Genomic DNA, 26,524 nt, shown 5'->3' with positions numbered 1-26,524 from the left:
ATACAAAAGATTTAAGTTTTACCTCTCATAAGTCATCAAGTCTCATTATGTAGTTATTTAACAACTTCTTTACTTAACCTTGCTGCTTAATGCTCCTTAATGGAAGAAAAGAAAGGCTTCTAAAGACAGAAACATTTACTGAAAATACATAAGTCAATGAAGAACTACTCAACAGATGCAAATCACTTCATACTTCACAGATTTCACAGAATATTCGAAGTTGGAAGGGATCCACAAGTATCATTGAGTCCAAGTGCAAGGTGAATGGCCCATACAGGGATATTCTAGTACTGAATCAATCCAAGTATGAAAATATTCTACTTTATCTATTTTTGTTACGTTTAGTTCTGTAGTTCTTTTGCAAGTAGTTGGAGGGAGAGCCCTGAGCTGGGGAGAGTGTGAGGGACCCTGTTCAGGTCTACAGTTGGGGGTATTTGGCATTTTTTTCATAATTACAATTACTTTGTAGAACATACTGCTACAGTAATACATTTCCTTCCAAGTCACCCAGTGGGAATCTGCTGTCACTGAAGGCAAAGAAAAAATAAAAAGTATTTTGGGGTGTTTGGTCAGTATTTTTTCATTTGGGGTATTTTATTGTTATGGTTTTGTCAGGGACAGGGAGCACTAGACTGATCTGCCATGACAGTTCACATGGAGCCAACAAGCCTGAGAACAAAGGAAGTGAGAAAAGCAAACGTCCACGAAACCCACCACAAACAACACAGTTCTGCTTTCTTCTAGCTGCTGCAGGAGCTACAGTAATTAATTTAATAATTAGTGTTTAGTAACAGAGGGACAGATGCTGGCTCTGCACACACACACCTCCTCAGGGCTGCGCTCTCATGGCTGCGCCAGGATGAGAGTCAGAGTCAGCTGACAAGAAAAAGGTGACAAAAAGATTGGCCTTATTAGGTAATTTCTGATCCTGGGCTGTTACTCATACCTGGCACACAGAGGCAGCCATGGAACAGGTAAAATGTTTGCCATTCAGGAGGTTCTAAATGTCACCAGACTTTTAGCACTGGATCAAGCCCCATATTAAGGCATTTATATTATGAAAGCTAGTTTAGGAATCTGTTTTTTACTAAACAACATACTCCTTCCCCCAGCTTGTAGCAGATGAGGTGTTTAAAAGGAAATCCTCGGAGATAATCCTGTCATAACTGATCTGTCATTCCCAAATCCAGTCTTGACCCTGGAAATGTGGCTGTTTTCAAGATAAGGCTGGGTTAACATAGAGAAATAGGGTTCTGAGTGCTGTGGCAGTGGGGTTGTCTCACCATGTCTGTAATATTTATCAAGTTAATTGAATTTATAATGCAGTGAGTAAAGGCTTTAGTTATCACACTCAACATCTTACAGGACTGAGCCTTTGTGTTGCAGATTTCTTGAGACAGAGATTGTATCTTTGATTTTTTTTTTTTAAAGTACTATTTGTGTAGCCCTACATACGTGTTTTTTATACGTAGATATGATGAATAATAGCATGGAAATGTTGCCAGATGCTGTGGAGTTTGTTACTGGTCTGGTAAAACTGGTTTTTTCCTCAGGTGTTCATCAGCTGCTGTCAGGGAATCATGAGAGAATCTCAGATCTATATGAGAATCTCAGATTTGATTTCATTTTAAAATAGATTTTGATGTTTCAACTTGGAAAATATCAGCCCCACAGGTTAAAAAAAGGCAAATAAAATGGACTCAGCATTTATTATTTATAAAATGTTTTGACTTCTGATTTTCTGGCGAGTCAGCAGGGAGCTGTTGGTTAAACAGAACCCAGGAGGTGCACAAGGGAGCAGCTCGCTAAAACAGCATAAACTGCTTAAAAAGGTAAAAAGTCCCTAGGCTCTTTATTTAATGGCACATGGCTGGAAGTGTTGTCTCTTTAACAGAGGACAAATTTATTGTCTGTGAGGATAAGGGGACGTGGCCATGGCAAGGTTCTCCCCAGGAGCTGAACGCCCTGGTCAGTGGAACAGTGCGGGTTCCCAGCCCTGGTGCTTCCCAGGCAGCTCCTGGGTGATGCCCAAGATTGTGCCAGCCGCTGGTGGATCTGCAGCCCTCACGGATCCTCAGCCATTCTGTGCCCACGGAGCACCTCAAGGGCTGGTGGTCACAACCCTGAGAGGTTCACTGCTGTGGCTCATTGTGCAAGTCCTGTTTTGGCAGGTTTTAAATCCCACTGAGGCTGTTTAGCTGGTACTGGGGGTTATTCAGGGTGTCATCCATTGAGCAAGGAGAATTCCCTGGTTTTGGGGAACAGTGGAGGTGGTGAAGCTGGAGCAGCACCACTGTGGGCAGCGGGCACCATCAGGGTAGCTGTCACGGAGCGTGCTGGAGTTCTGGGTTAATTGTTAAACCTGCAAACAGCTGTTGGGTTTTGGGACAGAACAGGGGAGGTACGGACAGACAATTCCCTCCTTCCTGGTGCCCGAGGGGCAGCAGCTCTCACCTCTTCTGAGGCAGCTCTGGGAGGGCCACATGCATGAGATGCAGCGTGGGAGGAGCCAGCAGGTCAGGGAGGGAATCCTGACAGCCAGCCCTAGTGAGGGGCATCTGGAGTGCTGTGTCCAGTTCTGGGCTCCTCAGGACAAGAAAGACAAGGACATACTGGAGGGGGTCCAGCAGCGGCCACAAAGATGATGGGGGTCTGGAGCATCTCTCTTGAGTTGAGGAGAGACTGTGGGAGCTGGGCCTGGTTATTCTGGAGAAAGGGTGGCTGAGAGGGGATCCCATCAATCCACACCAATATCTGCAAGGCAGGTGCCAAGAGAATGGTGCCAGACTCTATTCATCAAGTCACAAAATTGTTGGGGTTGGAGGGGGCCTCTGCAGATCATCCAGTACAATGTCCCTGCCAAGGCAGGGTCACCCAGAGCCGGTGACACAGGAATGCATCCAGGTGAATTTGGAATCTCTCCGGACAGGGAGACTCCATAATCCTGTTTCAGTGCTCGGCCACCCTCATGGAAAGTTCATCCTTATGCTGAGGAAATGTTTTAGTTTATGGCCATTACTCCTCACCCTGTTGCTGGGCACCACTGAAAAAGATCTTTTCGCTGGTGCCCAGCAACAGGATGAGGAGCAATGGCCATAAAGAAAACCACAGTGTTTCACCTTAACATGATGAAGAACTTTATGCTGAGGGTGGCAGAGCACTGGAACAGGTGTCCAGGGAGGGCGTGGTGTCCCCCTATCCGGAGTCATTCCAAACCCACCTGGACGCGTCCCTGTCACCTGCTCCGGTGACCCTGCCTTGGCAGGGGGTTCGGACTGGACGATCTCCCGAGGTCCCTTCACACCCCGAATATTCCGGGATTCCGTGATTCAGAGCCGTCACCTGTTGCGGCTGCGGGGTCGCGCGGGCGGCGTGCGCGCTCCCGCGGGCGGCGCGCGTGCGCGAGCCGGCGGCGCCGGGCAGCGCGGAGCGGCCTCTTCCTCCCTCCCTTCTCCTCCTCCTTTTCCTCCTCTTCCTCCTCCTCCTCCTCCTCACCCCCGTCCCGGGAGCGCGCTCGGGCGCGTGCTGGCGGCGGCGGGGGCGCGCGCGGGCTCGGCGGGGGCGCAGCGCGGGGATTGTTCGCGCCGCCGCTCGGGGAAGCGGAACGCGGGGAGCGCTCCCCGCCGCGCCCCCGCTGCCTCCTCCTCATCCTCCTCCTCGGCCGCCGCCGCCTCCCGCCCCGCCGCCCCCGTGTCCGCGCCGGACCCCCACCCCGCCGCCAATATTCCCGAGATCAAGCGCTACGCGGCGGCGGCGGGGCCGGCGGCGGGGCCCGGGGCGGGCGGCGGGGCCGGCGGCGAGAGCAGCGAGGCCGCCACCGCCGCCATGGAGGCGCTGGGACCCGGTGAGAGGCGCGGGGGGGCGCGGGGGCCGCGGCCTGTCGGGCCGTGACAGCGGGGAAGGAGGCCGCGGGCCCGGCGGGGCTCCCCGGCAGCGGCGGGGCCCGCTCGGAGCCGCCGGCGCTGCCCGGTGCGGAGGAGCCGCAGCGGGTCGCGAAACTTTGCGTGGGGGTTGCGGGTGCCCTCACGGCCCCGCTGCTGCCGGGGCTACCGGGGGACGCGCCTCGCCCTCCCCGGGGCGAACGGGACGGGGCTGGAGCGGGACAGCGGCAGAGAGGGGACGGCGACAGGCAGGGCTCTACTGTCACAGCGATGCGCGCCCTGCAACCTGTGCAGGGATAATTTTTATATTTGACATTGAGCTATTTCTGAGAGTTTAAGGTGATGCTGTCTGAAAATACGGCTGTTTATTTCTTTAACAAACTTCGCTTAAATATTGGTGGCTTTTTGCATGTGGTGCTTTCCTGCTTGTTCCTATTCCATGATTATTCTCCCATCAAATGCCTGCAGGATGTATTTCTAGCCCTCGGTGGCCCTGTACACCTGACCCATCAAGTTCCCATTCAAACGATTGGTGCAAGCGAAGAGATGTTAATTTTGGTGTGATAGGAAACCTTTATTGACACAAAGGTGCAATTCCAGAAGAATCCAGAGTTTGAGGTACTGAGGGCTGACTCAGAGCCTTCTGTATGTGTGTGATGTATCCTGGCCTCCCTGAGTTCCAGCTGGGGAAGCAGATTCTCTTTCAGTTTTAAAAACTGCTTCCTGTCTGAAGCAATTCGGTTGAGGTGCTTAGTACATAATGGTTGTGGGGTAAGAGAAATTAAAATATAACAGCACATACAACCTTAGTCAGGCTGATCAGATGAAAATCCTGTGATGCCAGGGCAGCCTGGCTTCAAATGGGAAAACAGTTTGTAGCTGACTCTCTAGAATCCTTTGAGAAATAACTTTAGGAAGGAGGAGATGTAATTTTTATTTCCTTTGGTCAGAACAGAGGGCAGCATTGCTGTGCGATTGCAGAACTTGTCAATACCAAGGGAGGAAAATGGGTAAATATAGTTGTCATTTAATCTCTTGCAGGAGGTCAGTGCCTGCACTTCCTTCAGACTAATTAGCATGGGATTAATGGATCATCTCTCGTATCCAAATAAGCACAGCAAACTTTGATTGCCCTCAATGATTCATGCTTGTCAAGACAGCTGTAGTTTTTTTAAACAACAAACTGTAACTTTTTTTAAACACTAGCTGTACCCCACAACTGGTCTGTCCGAGACAGAGCATGATCTGTCAGGCGGGCGTGGAGCCAGGAACGTGTCCTGTGGGGTGTCTGTCCCCAACAGCCCCCTGCCACTGCAGCTCTGCAGAGCTGACACGGCAGCGGGCTTCAGCTGCTTACATGCTCTGTGTTCCTTCTGCTTAAAAACATTCCAGGGCTGGCGTCCTTAGGTTGGTAATTTCATTTGGTAATGCAGTAACCAGTGGATGGCTTTTAAATCCGGTGTGGAATCTCCTGGGATTTGGTCCTGGCTTTAGTTTATGGTTGTGTTAAAGTTTATTGTGTACCCAAATAGGAGTCACCTACCTCTCCTTTCTCCTGGTACCAACTCTGAGATTTTGTCTTACATGGATGCTGTCAGGTTATAATGCTAAATTTGCCCTAAGTTTTATGATAGGTTTATTATTGCATTCTAGTGAGAGTGCTTGCCCTCTCCTTTTCTACTCTACGACCCAGGGAAGACACTTTGATCACGCTGAGCCTTGCTCAGATATAGACAAACCCATGAAAATATACCAATGTCATTTGCTTTATGTGCAGTGTCAGCCGAGGCTCTGATCGATTTAAAAAATAGTCAGTTTAATCTCGTTAACATGGTATCTCAGATCTTAACACTTTGAGGAGGGTAACTAAAGGCTTCCCTAGTGACCAGCTTGCATGTGAGTAATGCTTCCAGGCCTCTAATAATTTCCTCCTTAGATCTCTTCCTGAAGCTCTTCTTTTGTCCCAGTAAAATATCTCTTCCACGTCTGCAGGAGTCCATACCTGTCTAATGCTTTCTCCCTTATCCTTCTACTTAGAGGAAAGCCTAAACCTTTCCTCACTCCTGTTCTTCTGTTGGAATTTTAAATTGGATCATTGACATCTGAACTTTAAACCTGTAGTGAAAACAATGGCAAAATGTGGCTTTTGGGGCTGTTGGTTTGTTTTAGAAATTTTTAGAAATGGAGCTAGGGATGTATTTATCTTTGCATTACATGAAAATACATAATATCTGTATGGTTGCATTCCCTCTCAGGACTCTCTGAAGTTCTTAACCACGGTCATGAATAAATGCCTCTAAAATTTTAAGAATTATTTATGGCACCTACCTATACATGCTTTAGGGAACACGTTTCTTACCTTGGAGTTCTGAGCAGCTGGAAGGCTGAGCCTCTTTGAACGCCTCTTTGCAGCCTCAAAAAGCTTAAGATTTCTTGCTGCCCAGTTCAGTGGTGCATGGAGTGATCCATCACATCTCACACACATTTATTTGACTTTCCTAGGGCCCCCGACCAGCCTTTTCCAGCCGCCCCGTCGCCCAGGCCTGGGCACTGTTGGGAAACCCATCCGGCTCCTGGCCAACCACTTCCAGGTTCAGATCCCCAAGATTGATGTCTATCACTATGATGTAGATATCAAACCAGAGAAACGCCCCCGAAGAGTCAACAGGTAGGAGTTACTTCATAAAGGTTTATTGATTTAATTTGAGTGTATATCTGAATGTAAGGAAGCTGTGCATCCTAGGAATTCTCCGTCTGCTAAAGGCCTGCTTGTGTTTGTACTGTGGTCAGCAGTTGCTCTTCAGTGAACTATAATATTCTTCCAATTGGCCTGTAATCTGGAAGGCTCTAGGAAATGTACTGAGCATTGACCTCCAGCTGGTTTTATTTTACAGTCTACAAGTCAATGTCCCTGGTAATTGTTCCACAGTCTGTTACACAAACGTGTAGCAGCTGAGGGGAGGCATTTCAGCTTGTAGATTTTGGAATCCACACATGGATGAATCCACAGAGAGCTCCCACCCACCCCAAGGCTTGTGTCTGCTCCTGTGTGTGAACATCTCTCCGAGTTCCTTTGCTTGTTTTGGCTGTAGCTCTGCTGGCAGCACAGATACCTGTACAGACACCTGTGTGTGCCACTTGGGTGTCTTAACCTGGGGGTGACATTCACAGCTTCTGGTGTGACCTGGGGGTGCTTTCGTGCATTACTGTTTTTCATATCTTGCTCCTTTAAGAAAAAGTGAAAAAATAATTTTAAATTGTGTACGCCCATTAATGAATTTTCTGTTCTTCTGTTCTTCCACTTAATGAATCACTGCCTAGGGAGGTGGTGGACACGATGGTGAGGCACTTCAAGATGCAGATATTTGGGGATCGGCAGCCTGGGTACGATGGGAAGCGGAACATGTACACGGCACACCCCTTACCCATTGGCAGGGACAGAGTAAGTGTTGCTTTAACTTCTCCGCAGGAACACTGTTACAATGTCATTTGAAAAGTGTTCTTTTATTGATATAAACCCAAAATACTGTCACACCTATTGGTGTAGTCTTGGAAATGACAGACAGGACCAGTCAAGGACTCTGGGAGCTCACTGGTGTTTTACTGAAGTTTGTGTCTTTGGGTTTCTAATTCCCACTTCTTCAGCTACAGAATATCATGAGATATGAGAACTACATTTTGCTCTTAGAGCTGCAAGGAGACTATTTTTCTTTCACCCTGGTGGGAACTTCCCTTTGCCCTGTTCTGATCCTTGTTCTGTTGCTGAATGATAAAGTCATTGTAGCTGATGATGACTCTGGTTGGGTTTGGTTGTGCTGTGGAGATACATCCTTGTGTTCCTGGAACAACCAGATCAGCTGTTCCTGCCTTGCATGTGCACCCCAGCTCTAAACAAAACTTTCCCCCATCTACTGATCTCTCAAGGGATCTGGTCATTGTTGTGCCTTGGAGGATGTCCAGGATGAGTTCACAGTTACTCTCTAGGCTGTGGGGTGTGAGAATTATTCCAAGTCCTGTGCCAGAACTCTGAGATTTTTGTCTCTCAGAGAGAGTCTTCTTTATGACCAAAAGGTTTTCTTGCCTTCCCATTTGGTTCACAAAACATCTTGCTATTAATTGGCTGACTTTAAAAAAATGACTCACTGTTCTCCAGAGCTTTGATGTCACCCTACTAATCACTGCTTAAAATTTACATTTAAAGATACTTCAGTGCAGTGTCTCAGATGAATAAATGACAAACTTTCAAAGTCCTGAGGGAACCAATTGTAATATTTTAAGGTCATTACACAAACTAATAATCAAAAATACGGATTCAAAGGATGCCTAGGAGAAAACTGTACCATTGCTGAGTGTTGTGTCTGTCTGCAATCTATAACAAAAACTTGTGCTTAATTTTCTTGTGCCTGTGGCAGGTGGATATGGAGGTTACACTTCCAGGAGAGGGGAAGGACCAGACATTCAAGGTTTCCATTCAGTGGGTGTCAGTCGTCAGCCTTCAGATGCTGCTGGAAGCTCTGGCAGGGCACTTGAATGAAGTTCCTGAAGATTCTGTACAGGCACTGGATGTAATCACACGGCACCTTCCCTCCATGAGGTGGGTACCTGTGGGGCCTTCCTGACTGGATATGTCTTCTATCCATCTTAACATTTGTGTTTGTTATTCCTTGTTGCTGTTCTGCTGCCCATTACACTCCTGTGGTGGAAGGGATGAGGGATACAGCCGTGTAATTCAACACCTGCCTTACAAATTTGCACTAGAATAGGGAAATGTGATCTGAACTAGACTTGTGTCTGCTGGTCATGTTTCTAACAGGAATTTGCTGTACCCTTTCCAGCTGCCCTGTCAGAAAAGGCTTTGTGTGCTTGCCATAAGTCAGCTCTGACAGTTATAACATGCTGTAATAATAACATGTTTTAAACACTATAGGTGTGAATGTAAAAAGTATATCAGAAAGAAATGATCAAGAGTATTAATTTTCTTATTTTTTCCAGGTACACCCCTGTGGGCCGCTCCTTTTTCTCCCCTCCTGAAGGTTATTACCACCCCCTGGGAGGGGGCAGGGAGGTCTGGTTTGGCTTCCACCAGTCAGTCCGTCCTGCCATGTGGAACATGATGCTCAACATCGATGGTGTGTAGGAGATTCTGTCTCACTCAGGTAACAGAGTTCTTTGTGCTTCCCGGTTAATTGTCCTGTCTTTTTATCTTAGTGTCAGCAACTGCTTTCTATCGTGCCCAGCCAATCATTGAGTTCATGTGTGAGGTCTTGGATATCCAGAACATCAGTGAACAAAGCAAACCTCTGACAGACTCCCAGCGTGTCAAGTTTACCAAAGAAATCAGAGGTAAAGCTTGTCCTAAAGCTGCTTGCTGCAAGAAAATACTGAAACCTGCTCATAACATATTTGCAAGGCACATGGAGAACTGGCTGTTCCTTTTTGCCTTCATCCTCTTCAAAGATGATTCCTGTCCCTGAATTTATTTTCTGTTGGGTTTTCAGGTCTAAAAGTAGAGGTGACCCATTGTGGCCAGATGAAGAGAAAATACAGAGTTTGCAATGTTACCCGGCGACCAGCCAGCCACCAGACGTATGTATCAAGCACTGCCTGACAGTTCTTAAAATCTTCAACCTATTAAATATATCTAGAGTACATTTGGTGTATTTTTTATGCAGCAATAGTTGACTCTGGAGGTGAAGCAGCTGCGTGGCTTTACAGGAATGTTTAGTCTTAGTGGAGTAGAGGAATAGTGTGGGTTTTGACTACTTTTTTATTTCTTTCAGCCCAGGAAAACTGAGCTGTATCCTGGCTTTTAAATGAAATTATCAAAAGCTCCTGTTTTTAAAATAGTTAAAATACAAGAAATTCAGTATATAGTCTAAAATCTTTTCATAAAGAAGAGATCCAGTAACTAAGGAAAATAGAGATTTGCTAAAGGTAGTCTGGAATAGGTTTTTCATACCATTTTTTCCTTAAAAAAATCTGACAAAGTCTAACCAGAACAAATGTAATTTCTAGGTTCCCTCTGCAGCTGGAGAATGGGCAGGCCATGGAGTGCACAGTAGCTCAGTATTTTAAGCAGAAGTACAGTCTGCAGCTGAAATACCCTCACCTGCCCTGTCTCCAAGTGGGACAGGAGCAGAAACACACATACCTGCCACTGGAGGTGAGGATCTGAGTCCTGCACTGCGGGATGTCCTGTGTTAAACGGTGTCACAGCACCTCTCCCTGCTCCCCTGCAGGTGTGTAACATCGTGGCTGGCCAGAGGTGCATCAAGAAGCTCACAGACAATCAGACCTCAACCATGATAAAAGCAACAGCCAGGTCTGCCCCAGACAGGCAGGAGGAGATCAGCAGACTGGTGAGTGTTTTTCCAGCTGCACAGTCTGTGTTTGTCACTTCTCGTGGCTTTTCCAGAGCATTGGAGCAGGTGATGTTGAGCAGCATGACCAAGAGACTAGTTAAAAAATCTGTTTTGGTTAAAACAAATCCTTCTAAATAGAAAGGCTGTTGGTAACAAAGAGGGCAGAGTCACCTGAAGCTTCAGTACAGTGACATCAGTACTTGTCTTGTCCCCAGGTGAAGAGTAACAGTATGGTTGGTGGGCCTGATCCGTATCTGAAGGAGTTTGGAATTGTTGTCCATAACGAAATGACAGAGCTGACAGGCAGAGTTCTGCCAGCCCCAATGCTGCAGTATGGAGGCAGGGTGAGTTTCCATGTCTTGTAAAACTCCTTATCCTGAGGTTATTGAAATTCATGAGATGTTTTGTGTATTTTCCTCTGGTGGGCTACCATCAAAACGGAGCAGCACTTGATTTGTTATTTGCCTTTGGTTTTTACCTAGAACAAGACTGTGGCCACACCAAACCAAGGCGTGTGGGACATGAGAGGGAAACAGTTCTATGCTGGCATTGAGATTAAAGTTTGGGCTGTTGCCTGTTTTGCTCCTCAAAAACAATGCAGGGAAGACTTGCTGAAGTAAGTATTTTCGTATTTATTTATGATTTTATTTCAAGGTGTATTTTTCTCATGTTTCTGAAAGTTGATGTGTAGTATAAATTGATTTTCTCCTGCCCTTCAAATTATTCTACAGAAGCCTAAAGAAAGAGATTCTGTGAACCACTGATTGGTAAAAGTCATGGTTGCAATAATGCTCAGATAAATTAGGTGGATAAGTGAAAATTTACCAGAGCATCAGTATTAGTTTGGGAGTCTACCTCAGGATGTTTATCTCAAATGTCTTTTTCTGTAAGGCTTGTAAAACTACAGTAGCTGATGACCTTCCTCAGAGAGGATTAGAGTCATATTAGTGAATTCCTGATGGGAATAGAATTGCTAAAAAATACTTACTGTAGTGCTGTGAAATAGCAGAACCAGCGTAGATCTGGTTGATAAAACTAATGAGTGAACCACAGTGAGAAGGCCAGAACAAATCCACTTCTATTTCAGGAGTTTCACAGACCAGCTGCGCAAGATCTCCAAGGACGCCGGGATGCCGATCCAGGGCCAGCCCTGCTTCTGCAAGTACGCCCAGGGTGCAGACAGCGTGGAGCCCATGTTCAAACACTTAAAGCTGACTTATGTTGGCCTGCAGCTCATCGTGGTGATTCTGCCAGGGAAGACGCCTGTGTACGGTATGGAGAAGGGGCTGTAAAGTGATCAGGAGTTGTACTGCAAGTGGGTGGCAGGAAGGAGGCAGATGAGGTGATGCGTTCTCTTTAAAAAGATTGGAGCTGGTTTGTCAGGCCTGGTTGGAGAAGTTGTGTATTGCCAAAGAGCAAACTGAACCTTTGTCAGTGAAGTTTCAAGGATCTGAATTACAGTAATATTTGAAAAAAATAAGAGCAAGCAGGAACCACTGCCTTGTTTTCTGTCACAGCTGAAGTCAAGCGGGTTGGAGATACTCTGCTAGGCATGGCCACACAGTGTGTTCAGGTAAAGAACGTGGTCAAAACCTCTCCACAAACGCTGTCCAACCTGTGTCTGAAGATCAATGCCAAGCTTGGAGGAATCAACAATGTGCTGGTACCTCATCAAAGGTGAGACTCAATCAAAAGCTCTTTGTAATGTCTGCATTGTCAAGGAAAATGGTGTTGTTTTGTTAACATAAAATGATACTTTTCAAAATAAAACATACTTTAGAAATTCCCACAGTCTGGAGGGGACAGTGGTGGATATGTCTGCATGTGGAGTGTTCCCAGTAAGCCCTGAGCCAAGGGGAGTCAGACCCATCCAGCAGTCAGGGCCACCAAACTCACCAAGTTTTTTTTCCTGTCTCTTTCCTGCCTTTGGATTCACTCAGTGTTCCTTTTCCTCTTGCCACCAAAAGCATCCTGTGTTTACGTCCAAATTGAAAGAGAAGGAGTGAGGAGGAGTGACTTGGAATCAATGCTTGTAACTTGGTCTGCCTTTGATCCTGTCCTTGTCACTTTCTGTTCTTTCTGGACTGTAAGTGCTGGAGGCAGAGAATTTTGCCCTTAAAGACTCTCACAGGTTTTAGTTCTGTTCAGTGCTTTGGATGCACCTTCCTCAGCTGTAATGTTTTTTTGTTCCTGGCACTCTTTCTTTTTACTGTTCTTATTTATTATTATGAGTTGATAAGAGGCCACCTCTCCTCTCAAGTCAGGGTGAGGAAGTTTGGGTTGTTTAACCTGGAGAAGATAAAGTTGTGTGAAAATATCACAGCACCTTCCAGCATCTGAAAGGGCCAACACAGGAGGCCAGAGAGGGTCTGTAGTAATGGCTTCAAACTGAAAGAAAGTACATCTAGACTAAAATGATACTTTTCAAAATAAAACATACTTTAGAAATTCCCACAGTCTGGAGGGGACAGTGGTGGATATGTCTGCATGTGGAGTGTTCCCAGTAAGCCCTGAGCCAAGGGGAGTCAGACCCATCCAGCAGTCAGGGCCACCAAACTCACCAAGTTTTTTTTCCTGTCTCTTTCCTGCCTTTGGATTCACTCAGTGTTCCTTTTCCTCTTGCCACCAAAAGCATCCTGTGTTTACGTCCAAATTGAAAGAGAAGGAGTGAGGAGGAGTGACTTGGAATCAATGCTTGTAACTTGGTCTGCCTTTGATCCTGTCCTTGTCACTTTCTGTTCTTTCTGGACTGTAAGTGCTGGAGGCAGAGAATTTTGCCCTTAAAGACTCTCACAGGTTTTAGTTCTGTTCAGTGCTTTGGATGCACCTTCCTCAGCTGTAATGTTTTTTTGTTCCTGGCACTCTTTCTTTTTACTGTTCTTATTTATTATTATGAGTTGATAAGAGGCCACCTCTCCTCTCAAGTCAGGGTGAGGAAGTTTGGGTTGTTTAACCTGGAGAAGATAAAGTTGTGTGAAAATATCACAGCACCTTCCAGCATCTGAAAGGGCCAACACAGGAGGCCAGAGAGGGTCTGTAGTAATGGCTTCAAACTGAAAGAAAGTACATCTAGATTAGAGATTAGGAAGGAATTGTTCCCTGTGAGGGTGGTGAGGCTCTGGCACAGGTTGCCCAGAGAAGCTGTGGCTGCCCCATCCCTGGAGGAGTTCAAAGCCAGGTTGGACAGGGCTTGGAGCAACCAAGGTTAGGGTGGGGTGGGTGAAACTGGGTGGGCTTTAAGGCCTTTTCCAATCCAAACCCTTCTGGAATTCAGTGATTCTAACTAATAAACTTAATCTTATCAAACAGGCCCTCGGTGTTCCAGCAGCCAGTGATCTTTCTGGGAGCAGATGTCACTCACCCTCCCGCCGGGGACGGGAAGAAGCCGTCCATCGCGGCCGTGGTGGGCAGCATGGACGGGCACCCCAGCCGCTACTGCGCCACGGTGCGCGTGCAGACCTCGCGCCAGGAGACCTCCCAGGAGCTGCTCTACAGCCAGGAGGTGATCCAGGACCTGACCAACATGGTGAGGGAGCTGTTGATCCAGTTCTACAAATCCACTCGTTTCAAGCCCACGAGGATCATTTACTACAGAGGGGGAGTGTCGGAAGGACAGATGAAACAGGTATTGTCTGATAATTTTTTGTTGCTCATGAAAAGGGATTGATAGATAGTTATGTGGATTATAAGGGAGTGGCCATTGAAAAAAAAAATTATTTATGTGTGGATTATATTTGTTATTGGAAAAATTAAGTTTCCTTGAATTGCCCTGGGCAAGCACAATTTACCAGTCTGATCGTGTCCCTTACCATGTGGGAGGGGTTGTACACAGGTTAAAAAAATAAACAAATACCTACTGAATTCATCACATAATAGTTAAATCTTCTGCTTGTAGGTAGCTTGGCCAGAGCTGATTGCCATCCGGAAGGCCTGCATTAGTTTGGAAGAAGATTATAGACCTGGAATAACCTACATTGTTGTGCAGAAAAGGCATCACACCAGGCTGTTCTGTGCCGACAAAACTGAAAGGGCAAGTACTGACTTCATGAGGGGGAGGTGATGGCACAGGAAAGTGGGATTGTTTGATTCAGTGGGGTGGGATCCATCTTGCCCACTAAAGCAGCAGCAGTACTGAGTGGTAACATGCTTTTTCTACCAAAATAACCAGTTCCTCCTTTTTTTATTGCTCTGCATCGGATGGAACAGCTTGTTCCCTGTTTTGGAATAGGTGTGCTCAGTATCTCAGTATTTGTGTACCTGGAGATGTATCCTGGGTTTTTGTAGTCCAGGATTCCTGATGATGAGCTAACCGGGCTGTTCACTCTGTTCCCTGTTCTGTCTCCAGCTGCATCTAAGATGTGCCTGTGGCACAAATCCACAGGCCAGCTGAGGAACCTTCTTTAGGGAAGCACTTGATCTGAGGTTTGCTTAAAAACCCAGATCTCCGGGGTGTAAGAGCAAACAAGGGTACGAAATAAATTTATCTCAGGAACCCGCGTTTTCAGATCCTGAATTACTTGTGTAGGCTTTATCCCACTCTGCAGTTTTAATGGTGCTGGCAAGGGTGTTATTTTCCTCTGATGACACACCAGCTAGATTTGGTGAAGTTTCTAAAAATGAATTCACAGAGAACATTTTCATTTCTCCTGTGTAAACGACCTTAATATATTTTCACCTTTCTGAGCAGTAAATTCTCCAGCAGCTTTCAATAGAACCTACCTTTGAAAGCATTTTGGGGTCACTTCCAAAAAAGCCCATGGACTAATAATAAACCTTTCTCACTAGGTGGGTAAAAGTGGCAACGTACCAGCAGGCACTACTGTGGACAGCACCATCACACATCCCTCTGAATTTGACTTTTACCTCTGTAGCCATGCAGGAATTCAGGTAATGTCAGCTCTGCTGTGCTCAGGCTGTGCGACTAAATCCTTGTAGTTGTCCCCATGGGAAAAGTCACTTCTGTTTGTTGCTTGGCAGACTCAGAGTGTGTCGGTGCCTGCTTGGCACTGACTCCTCAGTGCCTGCTGGAAGGTGCAGCCTGCAGGTACCACCTCTGTCCTTGCTGTTGCTCTCCAGCTGACTGCTGACCTGTTCTCTGCAGGGAACCAGCCGTCCCTCCCACTACCAGGTGTTGTGGGATGACAACTGCTTCACAGCAGACGAGCTGCAGCTGCTGACGTACCAGCTGTGCCACACGTACGTGCGCTGCACCCGCTCCGTCTCCATCCCCGCGCCCGCCTACTACGCCAGGCTGGTGGCCTTTCGGGCCAGGTACCATCTTGTGGACAAGGATCACGACAGGTAAGGAATGGCCTCATCATCCTGGTAAGCAGGGAGTGAAGCTGAGCTGTGCTGCTTGTCCCAGTTGTTCATGGGTGTGTGTCTGCTCACAGCGCTGAGGGCAGCCACGTGTCGGGGCAGAGCAACGGCCGCGATCCGCAGGCGCTGGCCAAGGCCGTGCAGATCCACCACGACACCCAGCACACCATGTATTTCGCTTGAGAGCCCCTGGGAAGATGAGGCAAAACAACTACCCATGCAGTCCTGAAGTGTTTGGAAGCCTCCTGCTCTATCCAGGGCCGGGGGATTTCGGACTGCCCACTACCAGCAGCTCCGGACAGTCGCACTGAATCTGTTCTTCACTGCAACGTCTGATGCACCAACACAATTGAGCCATTTGTTTCATTGTTTTCTGTACTAGAAATCCATAGACTTGTCTTTTCTGATGCATTGGACTGAATTTTTACCTCAAAGCGCAAAGGCTGATCATCCTGAAATTTTTCAAGGACTTGGCACGAAAGGTTTCTATCAAATCTTTTGCTAGCTGTGGTTTTTTCAGTTCTCCTCATCCCATGAGCTGACGGTGACTGCTGCTCTGTCTCCGTGCCCTGCTTCGTGAGTATGATGTGATGGCAAAATGTTTTACCCAGCTCGCTGTAATCCTTCTGTCGTGTGGGGCCATAGATTTTTTTATGGAGATTTTAGACTTCACTACTGTAAATGCCTTTTAACAAACATAACTTTCACAGGTATTGCAGTTTTTTGTCAGTTTTACTAATTATCTTTTTAATCTCTGCAGACTTGGGCTGCAAAGCAATTGCACTATACTGCGAGTTAATAGGTGGTTCTTGTTCTGTGAATGTGTAATATAACCAATAGTGATGCCTGTCAGTAGATTTTAATGATAATGGTTATAAATAATACTGCCATGGTATCGTAACAAGTACTGAACCATCATTTCCCCCCTCTAAAAATGATAAAACAAAAAAAAAATTTAGCTTTTAGGTATTTTGCAAACTTTTACAAAAGTGCCCACTTTATGCTGCTGTGTGGTTTGATAAATCTAAGTGATTTTAAAACTTTTTTCTCATAGAAGGTTTAACTTTGGCAATAAATCTTTGTTTTTTAAGCCCCCCCAAACAGTGTAATTTTCTAGCTGAGGATTGTGCATGAGTTTAACCAACATTCTCGTGTCGTTTTCTGAACACACAATTTGGCAGTTTCTGAAACAAATTAGAAAAGACACATTTCCATGCTTTTTTTAAGAATTATTTTTAACTGTTTTATATTCACTGTTGGTGTCCTGTCTACAACATTTTTTATAAGCTTGGAAACTGGGTGTTCCGTGTAGGAAAGGCCAACGTGTGCAGTTGAAATGTATTGTGTGACAGGCAACCTGAGGACTTGTACCAGCATTTTGAACTGTTTTTTTTTCCTGGGAATCTGGGTTGCCCACACAATTGCATTTACAGCATGTTGAACCCGTGTGAGTCTCAAATGCTGATTCTGTCCCAGCCTAGAAATTAGGGTTTTTAATCTGCTTGGCTTTTTTTTCAGCTGCAACCTGTAATCCAGAACAGGGACCTTGTTTCCCTGGTGTTCCTGTAACCCATGAACGTAGTAATTTAAGACTAGATTCCTTATTGTATACCTGAGTTAGTGCAGATTAAAGCTTATTCCTAAACTGAGGAGGAGTTTGAGAAGCCCAAGGATTGCACTGTGGTCTCTGATACTTGTGTGGGGTTTGCTGCTAAGTTGTCTGCTGTCCCAAAGCTTAGGAACCAGCCCCCTCCAAATTTCAGCAATAGGAAATGCTGTTTCCTTCAGTCTTTAAGCTTGTAAATAAATGAAAGTTTACATTTCTAAATGCTGTTGTTTTCAGTTGTACCAGAGTACACTGAACATCTTCAACCAGTTTTATAACCTCCTTGCCAGTAGTACGTCTCATAAATTAAGTTTAACCTCTTTTCATTTCTGTTGAAAATGGGACTGAAGTGAACCCTGCTCCTGGCATGTGCCAGGACAGGTTTAGATTGAAAAAACAAAAAAGATTCTTTTACGTTTTTTAACTTTTTTTTTAAAGAATACCTCACTTGTGTAACAAAATCAGGACATGTGGGTGGGAGACTGACCGCTGCTTTTCTCAGTACTCGTTCAGGGAGAAGACACAAAAACCCTTTTTAGAGTGAACTCTGACTGACCCAACACACACGGAGAACTTTGGCACCTTGAAAAGCACCTGAGCACCTGTTGGAGGTGGTAGGATCCAAGATCCCTGATTTGAGTTTGTGCACTAGGAATGGGGCTGGTTTAACAAGGGTGCATAAAAAATGAACTTTATCACCAATTAGTTGTCCAGTGCCAAGCACTCCTAGTTGAGACTGAGGGAAGGGAGAGCCTCTCCTTGGTTTGCCTGTGACTGGATATTTGACCTCAGACCAGGTGGAGCATCAGCCCCTGGTGAGCCCTGGGCCAGCACCCGAGCGGGGCTGGTGTGAGCCCACCCCGGGCACAGGGCTGGAGTTTTGGGGGGAAAGCACTGAAGTTCAGGATCCAAGTTGCAGCAGTGCTGCCCTAGGCAGGTCTGAGCCCAAGTCTGGAGGACTTGAGGACCTGAGTGAGCCCTGTGGGCCTGAGTGACTCGTTCTGCATGTGTCAATCAATGGGAAGATGTGCATTCTGTAGCTGTAGTTTTAGGGTGTTTTGATTTTTGGTTTTTTTGTTTTTTTTTTTTTATAAATAAAGCCTGTTGGCCACTGTTTAGCTCTGTGGTGTGAAAGATTTTAAATGTAGCAAAGTTCAAAGGGTTGGGGAAGGGGGTGGTTGATATATATATATATTTAAAAAATATTAAAAAAAAGGGGGGAGGGGGCAGAAATCCTGTTTTCCACCCGGTTCTGCTTGCTTTGTCCCTGCTGAGCTCTGAACAAGCTCTGGCAATCCCAAGTTAGCCTGTCTCCACCAGTCTGGCTCTTGTATTGCTGGGAGTTCCCCAGGTGCTCCATCCAGAGGGAGCAGAGGTCGGTGCAGGGGCTGTCCTGTGTCCACCCTCTGCCCTTGGGATGGGGCAGGACCATGGATCAGAGCTGGCATCTGACAGCCCCGACCCCTTTGTGGATGTGCTGTAGGAGTTTTCTTGCTCAATAGCGAGGGAGTGACTCTGCTTTCATTTTCAGAAGGCAGGGCCAGAGGGCATTGGATCCATCCCCATCCCGATCCACTGCGAGGCTCTTTCCCTGTGCACTGGAGGAAAGATCTTGCACTAAATATCACTTACAGATTTTCTTAGACCTTGCTATTGACATTTTCATATTTCTATGTCTAGAGGCTGCAACTTCAATGTAAAATGTTTGCATTTGTTCAGTTTGACTTCTGATGTAATTTTTTGGTTTATATATTGTTAGACTTGTAATGTTTCAAATGGTATTTTATTAACTTTGGACTGGATGTATGTCTCTAGCAATACGAGGTACTTTCTAAACTGTCCTGGGGCTCACAGCCCCGTGTCGAGATAAGATGCTGGTCGTGTACAATTGCATTGTATTTTTTTTTTTTTAGCCTGCAGGGATATTTTGTGTTCATGTGTCCAAAAATAATAATAATAATAATAAAAATTGGCATTCTCGTGCCAAATGTTCTGTTTTTCCTTATTGCTGTCCAATAAATGCAATGTACAGAGTGAGCAACCAATATTGTTGCCTGTAAACAAATGTCTTAAACTATTTAACTTTTAATTAAAACTTGTACACAACGTGTCACCTGTGGAACTCATTACCACTATATTTCTGATGCATTAAGAGTTAGCAAGTTAAAGAAATACATATGGGTGACATCTCCCAGGATCCTAAAGGAAGCTGAAATTGCAAACCCCAGGGGCAGGGTTCAGAATGGGCCTGTTTTTATAATGCTTGGGAAATTACAGAGAAAATTTGGTGTTGATGGACTGTACCTGCCTGGAGAGGGGATTTGATATCAGAGAGATGCAGTGAATAAATACAAGAGCTGTTGGCTGCTTCATCTTCTCTATGTGAGGTGAGGGTTTGTCTCCTCAGACAGCTGCACTGCACTATAAATACTGCAGGAAGGACAGGAAAAGCTTTTGGAGGAGGCCAGAGCGTGGGAGCTGTGAGTGAAACCGGGACAGGATCGTCTGAAATGCCCGGCACCCTCTGCAGCCCGCGTTAGGTGTCAGCTCTGTTTGCAGGGCAGTCCCGGGGCTTTGCCACTGAGGTTGCTCAGCATCACGGAAACCTGAGGAGCTCAAGCCCCAGGGTTTGCTCATCCTGGTGTCTTCCAGACATGATGTAAAGACCTCTTGGACCAAACCTCAGGAATCCGGGAGTGAGTGATGTGTGGGATTCTGTGCCGCAGCTTTGCTGTCTGTGCAGCTCCGATTCCAAAATCCCAGCTGGATCCTGCTCCAGCCACTCCCTGGGGATATCAGGAGCTGCTGCTCATGCTTTGGGAGAACAGCACGAGATGGGAATGCTTTGACAGCCTGAATTCCTGTGGCTTTTCCTGGAACGGCCCAGCCAGGAACACACACCTGGGCTCATTGTGGGAATGATGCTCCTGGGGTTTATGATGTTATTGACAAAGTCAAGGCACAGGGTCGGGATTTGCGCTTCCTGGGGAGGACAGGTCTGGGATGTGCTGGGAAACAGGATGGAAAAGGGATGCTCTGCCCGGTTCTGTGGGTTTAGATGGGCCACGGGGAATTCCTGCCCTGCTCCTGCCTGACGAGACTCGGGGCACTTCAGGAATGACCGTACAGCGGCCGATACAAGAACTGGCTCTTCCTCCTCGGCCCGGCCGAACAAAAAACGTCAAAAAAAAAAAAAAAAAAAAAGGAAAACCACGAAAAATAAATATTTGTGGCAAAGGCGCAGCGGGAGGCCCGGGCGCTGGCGGGCGGAGAGCGCTCCGCCGCTTCCCGGCTGCAGCGAGGCCCCGGCTCCTGGCTGGGCATCCGCCGCTGTCCCGAGCGGAGCCCCCCGGTTCCCTCGGCTCCCCCCGGTCCCCGCGGGCCCCAAGATGGCGGCGGGGCCGGCGGGCGCCGCCTTTGTTGCGCGCGGGGCCGGGCGGGTGTGCGGCGGGGGGCCAGGGGGCTGGTACCGGGTGGGGACCGGGGCGGGGGAGCGCGGTGGAGGGGTGTGCGGAGAGGACCGCGGCGGGTGGCGATGGATGTGGCGGCGGCGCGGGATGTGCGGGGGCGATGCCGGGGATCGGAGGGTGTCGGAGGCGCGCGGGGGTCTGAGCAGCGGGGCTGCGGGGGGGCTGCGGGGCCGCCGGGCAGGCGCGTCCCCCGGGTGGCCCGAGAGCAGCAGCGGTGTGGGCGCTGGGGAAGGGGCCATGGAGGGACCCGCAGAAACCTCGCAGGCGGGTGCACAGGGCCGGGGTCACGTCCAGCCGCAGGTCCCCACAGCGCGGAGCGAGCCCTGCTCAAAGGGGCCTGTTCTGCACAAAGCAGCAGCAGCATCCCCCCAGCTTTCCAATCTTTCCCCCAGCTGCCATTCCATTCCCGCTATCTCCCACCCCATCCATCCCCCCAGCTGCCATTCCACCTCCAGCTCCCTGCCATTCCCCCCCCCACCAGCTCCCATTTCGTCCCCCAGCTCCCCGTGCATCCCCCAGCTCCCCGTTCCCCGAGCTCAGGGAGCGGGGCGCAGGCTGCAGCTGGCGCGAGGCCGGCGACGCCGTGTGCCGTGACAGCACGAAGCGTCTCCTCTGCCCGTGCCAGGACATGCGCGGAGCCGGGGCTGAGCGTGGCCCCGCGGGGCCGAGCTCCAGAGCCACCCTGTACCCCGTGTCCCCTGCCCCAACCTCCGCCCCCCGGCCGGGGACGGGAGCAGCTGGCAGTGCCCTTCGTGCCGGGCAGCTCCGCGGGGGTTTGGAGAGCTGCTCCCTAGGCCGTGCCATCGGCTGCCGCTCGCTCCCTGCGCCTGGCCTGAGCATCGCCAACTTGCGCTGCTGAGTCGGAGATGGATTTTGGTGCCTAAAATAAGGCAGAGGGAGGGATGGGGTGATGGAGATGCGGGTCACTGCCCTGCTGATGCACGGGGCAATGGAGATTGGGAGCTGCTGCCCTTCCGAGGGACAAGGCACGGGGATCGGCAGTCGCTGCCTTGCCACCTCTCTTGTGCTGGTGCATTTGTCACCTTCCATAACACATCAGCCCTGGTGAGATTTTTACATAAATCTGCTGAGTGTTTGTAAACTTCAGTCTTTTCTTACGTCATTTACTTAAAATGTGGCACAGAAATCTCCCTGTGTCTGCATTACCTTCTGGCTGCTGGGTGCTTGCTTTGTGTTTGGGCTGATTTATGGCCTCTGGAAGCCGTGATTTGGCGGCACCGCGGGCTTTGCCAGCGCCTTGGGGCGATAGCAGCGCTGCTGCCTCAGGGTCACGCAGATAACGCTGCCGGGCGCCCTCCTACCCCGGCCTGAAATGATGCTGTTAAGGTGCTTTAAAATAATCGCCTGTGTTGGGATGGGGATGCACTCTGTGGACAGGTTTGGGTTTCAGTCCCTGGGCCTGTGAGGGCTGCACTGGAAGCAGGGCTCTGCTGCTGCACCCATGGGAGTTTTCCCAAATTTGGCTGTGGGATATCTGCTCCCACCCAGGTTCACCCCTTGGGAGGGGACTCCTGAACCCCATGTCCTCAGAGCTGCTGTGAATCCTGCCCTGCTGTGGCACCCCTTTGCTTGTGCCAGACCCTCACTACGGGCTGAGCCTTGCATGTGAGCTCTAATGATGCTGTGGCTTATCAAGGCAATAAAATAGAAACTGGCGTGTGCCTGGATGTGCCCAACATGGAGATGCTTGGAAAGGCAGCGGGAAAACCCAGGACATCTAACCCACAGGCAGCACTCGGGGAGGCACACACATACAGTGGTTTTAAAAACTAAACTTATTTTCCCACAACTTTTAGTTTATCCCTTGTGAACTTCCTAAAGGCTGTTAATCTCAACCGTTGTCTTCCTGTGCTGAACCTTGCAAAAACCCCAAAGCTGCTCCGTCTGTTGGGGCTCTTTATCTTCAGGAAACACGAAATTGCGTATGCCTGGTTCTGGGACGGGATTAGGCCAAGAAACAAAGCCAGGAGAAGCACCTTGCCTGGAGACACAGCACGGATGCTTTATCTCTAAACACTCTTTGCAGCCTCTCCCTAAACCCCGGGAAGAACAAAACACAGACAAGTTATTAAGATGGCAGACGCGAGGAGGAAGCCAAATCAGGCAGAGAAGCTTCTCCTTGGGCAGGGTGATCTGCACAGAGCCACGGGCGGGTTCAGCCTCCGCTCCGGGAGCCGGTGGCACTGCGGGCCGCGGTGGGACATGGAGAGGAGCCGGCGTCGCTTTTGTCCTGTCCCTCCGGCACTGGGGGCCGCCTTTGTCTGCGACTGTCGGCTCTGCGTGTCCCTGGCTGCTGCCTGGGCAGTGCAGGAGCAGCGGGAGACCTCGCAGGGCTGGGCAGGGGGTCTCAGCCTCCGCCCAGCCCAGGCACCATTAGCGGGGACCCCAGGGTCACTGAGCAGCCTCACGCAGCCTGGATGTGCCACTCGGTGTGCTCAGCAGGGGTGCTGGCACTTGCTGTGCCAGTGTTTCTCAAACCCTGTCAGAGGGATGGAAAAGAGCTGCTGGACAGCTGAGGCCAGCTTGGCAGAACCCTTACGGGTCAGCTCATTGAGCCGTGTCCACACCGCCAGCATCGCCACACCGCTGGCATCACCATGCTGCTCACCACGTCCTGAGCAGCTGGAGTACAGCCCCGGTGTGCAGGTGTGATAGAGTTGGCACCCCTCTTGCTGCTGTTCTTTGGGCTCTGTTGCAGCACCTGCAGCTTCACAGTCTTGCTCGGCTCAGCCTGTGGGACTGCACATCCCAGGGTGCAGGGACACCCATTTGGCCAGGCAGGTTTATAGGTTGCACTTTAGGGTGTCACCTGAGATTTCCAGGTGGGAAGCACAGCAGTGTCCTTTGCAATGTTTAGTGTGAGGATACAAAGAATTCAGCAGCTTTCAGATGTCAGTCCTGTCGTAAAACAGTTTAAAGCCTGTTTTGGCTCATTCTTTGGGTGAAGCCATCCCAGTGCAGGGCAGGACCAGAGCTTGGGCAGCTGAGCTGTGCCCTCAGCAGCCAGACTCTGGTGCACAGACAGGTTTAATGCTCGACTCTGATGGCTGCAGGTGGAGCCTCTGTCCCGTGTGTGCATCACCTGCTGAAACTCAGTTTGGTGTCAAACCAAAAAGCACTCACAGCTGCGTGGCCCTGGCAGTGCTCAGGTCACTCGGGAGGGAACAGGCGGCGATGTCTGCATTGGCAGAGCTGAGATGGGACTTCTGGAAGTCTGGGCTGTGCGGAATGGTGTTGCTCACTGCTTAGAGCCAGTAGTTTTGAAGGTGTCGAGCCTGGAGATCGGGAATGCCAATCGCTCGTCCTCCCCAGCAGCTGCCTTTTCCATGGGTGCTGCCCCTTGCTTTGCTTCCTGACAGGGATTTAATTTCGCGGGGGGATTCTGGGGTGATTTAGGATGGAGATGTCTCAGGGTGAGGATGGACCACGCGTGTCCGGTGGCATTTGTTGTGCCGCCGGCCCCGTCTGCACCTCTCTGATTCCCGGCTTTATTTTGGCGGGTGGGTGTGCGGAGAGGGGCCGGCACGGACCCGCCGCCGCCGCCGCAATAAAACTCCCTTTTGTCTGGGCCCCGTTCCCGCGGCCCCTCGGCTGAATGCGGCGCTGGAGAGGATTTCAATGACATGGTAATTTCATGCCGTCCCACCGGCGGCTTCGCCCGGCGCAGGCAGCTGTTGGGCAGCGGGTCGTGTTCCCCAGCTGTTACAATAAATAACAGAAACAAAGCGTATTCCAGCGCTAATTACCTCAAACTTGCTCTCACTTCGGTGGCTCTGCCATCGCCGCCGTCTCTGCCCGTGGTACCCGGCACAAGGGCGTCGATGCTCCGCCGCCGGCGCGTCCCCAGGGCACGGCTTTGTGTGCGAAAGTCTCTGATTCCTCTCGGGCCGCGGAATTTCTAATGGCAGCGGATTTCATCCCGCTCACTGGCCGCATTGTGCTGCAGGAACAACACTCGCCTTGCAGCCCCCGGCCCCGGCGCCCGCATTTACATGACAAAGTGGGAGCCTGTGCAGCTTCGCCATGGAGAGTCGAGGTATGCAGGAGACAACCCCCTCACGCAGGAGCCCCACTATGTGTGGAGCTCCCCTGTTTCCATGCACTCTGGGTAGCTTTTTAACGAGGATTCTTCTTGTTGGCTCCTTTTCTGCTGCCTGAGCTGGCTTCAGGCATGAGGTGCCTGGGGATGACAGTCGAGATGTCAGTCCGAGATGTCCATCCGGGATTCCCTGGCAGCAACCTCCGAGCCAGGAGAAGGGTGGCTTTCATTGAGGCAAATCATGGAGGGACCCTGAGTGCTCCAGGGCAGAAATGTAGCATGTGAAAGGATGAGCCAAGCCTGGATGTTCAACAAAGGGATTTGGGGTCGATCCCACCTGGGCTGAAGCAGCCAAGGCTGGGTGAAAGCCTGGCTCATGTGCTGCTTGGGCAGCTGCTTTGGCTTGTCGCATTCATGGACTGTGTGTTGTGGTCACCAAAATAAAACTCTGTGAGTCAGCCCGGGGGTGAACTTGCCCATCGTAGATGCTGGTCATGGTCCTGCCCTGGTCTTTGCAGAGCATCTCCTGTGCCATCAGGTGCTGCTCCCTCTGGCCACTCTGCCCATTTATCTTACCCTGCATTTGCTGTATCTTCTCTGTCCAATGAAAATTCTGAGCCAACTTTTGTGTTGCTGGAGGCTGGCTCCTTCCTTCAGCTATGATTCATGAGCCTAATTGCGGGGTGTTGTGTTCATGAAGCATCTGGGGATCCTCTGGCAAAAGGGTTTGCATGGTAAAGCCTTAGTTTTGGAGTGACCAAAGTAGTGCCAAATGTGGGATGGCTGTGGGGTGAATTGGTCACACCTCTGCCAGCCTCTAACTGGCTTCAGCTCTTCTTGGGCACCCAAGTGCCACTGAGCAGCTGTCAAGCTGTGGCCATTGCCCTGTGTTCCCTTCATTTGTGGGGTTAGCATGGGCACATGGAGTTGCATGTGGTCCTGCTCACACATGGCTGCCAGGATTGTCTGAGGGGTGAGATGATCCAGAGGAGGAGAAGCTGTGGGTGCTGGCCTTGATGTGGCTGCAGAAAAGGCAGCAGAGAGCTGCTGTCCTCTGACAGATCTTGCAGGTGGGCGGTATGGTTCCTCACTCAAACTCAGGGACTGGGAGGCTCCAGCAGCACTGGCAAATACCTCTTTGCTTGTGAGCCATGATTTAAAAATGCATCAGCTCGCAGCCAGGGAGCCACTGCCAAGAAATGTTAATAATGTGGAGACATGACTTGCACCGGGAGCAGCTCATCTGAGAATCAGTTCCTTCAAACGAGCTTCTTCCGAAGTGCAGCGCAGATGTTTTTTGGGGGTGGCTGGCAGTCATCCTGTCCTGGGGCAGCTATGGGTGCCTGCAGGGTCTGAGCCCCACACTGGACTCAGGGATCCCCACCTTGCTCCAAGTCCTATGCTGCCTTGTCTGAGGAAGTGCTGGGGCCAGGTGAGCCCCGGCTTGGGGCTCCCAGCAGAATTTGGGTCTTTTGAGATACTGTTGCAGGGCAGAAGCAGGAGCAGAGGTTGGCTTTGGAGAATTAACTTCCGCAGTTCCGCCCCTGAATGCTCACAAGAGTTTTCCCGTCCCCTCAGTGTCCTGCAGCACTGGTGGCCTTCCATGGGCAGGAAAAGTCTTGCAAAGTTTGGGTGCAAAAGTAAAAGGCAAATTTGAAGCTTAGTTTGCTGCTCTACTGTTTTTCTGCTTCTGGTATTTTTAGCCTGGAACAGAAATTTGGATTTAAAAAGAAAGTGGATGGGAGAAAGGGGTGCTAAAAGCACCATGTGTTCAGGAGCTTGAATTGGAGCTGGGTTGCTGCCTGTGGGCCGTCGTGGACAGTTGG

The 26,524-nt window shown here is 49.3% G+C and overlaps 1 protein-coding gene across 2 annotated transcripts; it reads left to right on the top strand.

Annotated features, from left to right (window-relative positions):
* The first annotated feature begins 3,549 nt into the window (after nucleotides 1–3,549).
* Nucleotides 3,550–19,279, top strand: LOC121359931 (protein argonaute-4). Of its 2 annotated transcripts, XM_041479319.1 has the most exons (18): nucleotides 3,550–3,844; nucleotides 6,384–6,549; nucleotides 7,203–7,323; nucleotides 8,294–8,475; nucleotides 8,874–9,010; nucleotides 9,090–9,224; nucleotides 9,380–9,467; nucleotides 9,897–10,044; nucleotides 10,121–10,240; nucleotides 10,459–10,587; nucleotides 10,726–10,859; nucleotides 11,331–11,515; nucleotides 11,761–11,920; nucleotides 13,553–13,868; nucleotides 14,139–14,273; nucleotides 15,029–15,130; nucleotides 15,345–15,544; nucleotides 15,637–19,279. In XM_041479319.1, the coding sequence occupies exons 1-18, from the start codon at nucleotides 3,826–3,828 to the stop codon at nucleotides 15,743–15,745; spliced, it is 2,586 nt and encodes an 861-aa protein (XP_041335253.1). In that variant the 5' UTR covers nucleotides 3,550–3,825; the 3' UTR covers nucleotides 15,746–19,279. The 2 variants fall into 2 exon arrangements, with proteins under 2 accessions (XP_041335253.1, XP_041335254.1); XM_041479320.1 differs by lacking the exons at nucleotides 3,550–3,844; nucleotides 6,384–6,549; nucleotides 7,203–7,323; nucleotides 8,874–9,010 and having other exon boundaries at nucleotides 8,342–8,475.
* Nucleotides 19,280–26,524: the final 7,245 nt, after the last annotated feature.

This window comes from Pyrgilauda ruficollis, unplaced genomic scaffold, assembly GCF_017590135.1.
Source record: "Pyrgilauda ruficollis isolate IOZ18807 unplaced genomic scaffold, ASM1759013v1 scaffold48, whole genome shotgun sequence".
Taxonomy (NCBI): Eukaryota; Metazoa; Chordata; class Aves; order Passeriformes; family Passeridae; genus Pyrgilauda; species Pyrgilauda ruficollis.
The sequence above is the reverse complement of the archived record's forward strand: the minus strand, read 5'-3'. Positions and strand labels throughout refer to the sequence as shown.

Bases quoted from the DNA above. Each gene is read 5' to 3' on its own strand.
- LOC121359931 (XM_041479319.1), top strand. The intron at 9,011-9,089 runs GTGTGTAGGAGA...TTTTTATCTTAG, and splicing joins CATGATGCTCAACATCGATG to TGTCAGCAACTGCTTTCTAT. The intron at 10,045-10,120 runs GTGAGGATCTGA...GCTCCCCTGCAG, and splicing joins ACACATACCTGCCACTGGAG to GTGTGTAACATCGTGGCTGG.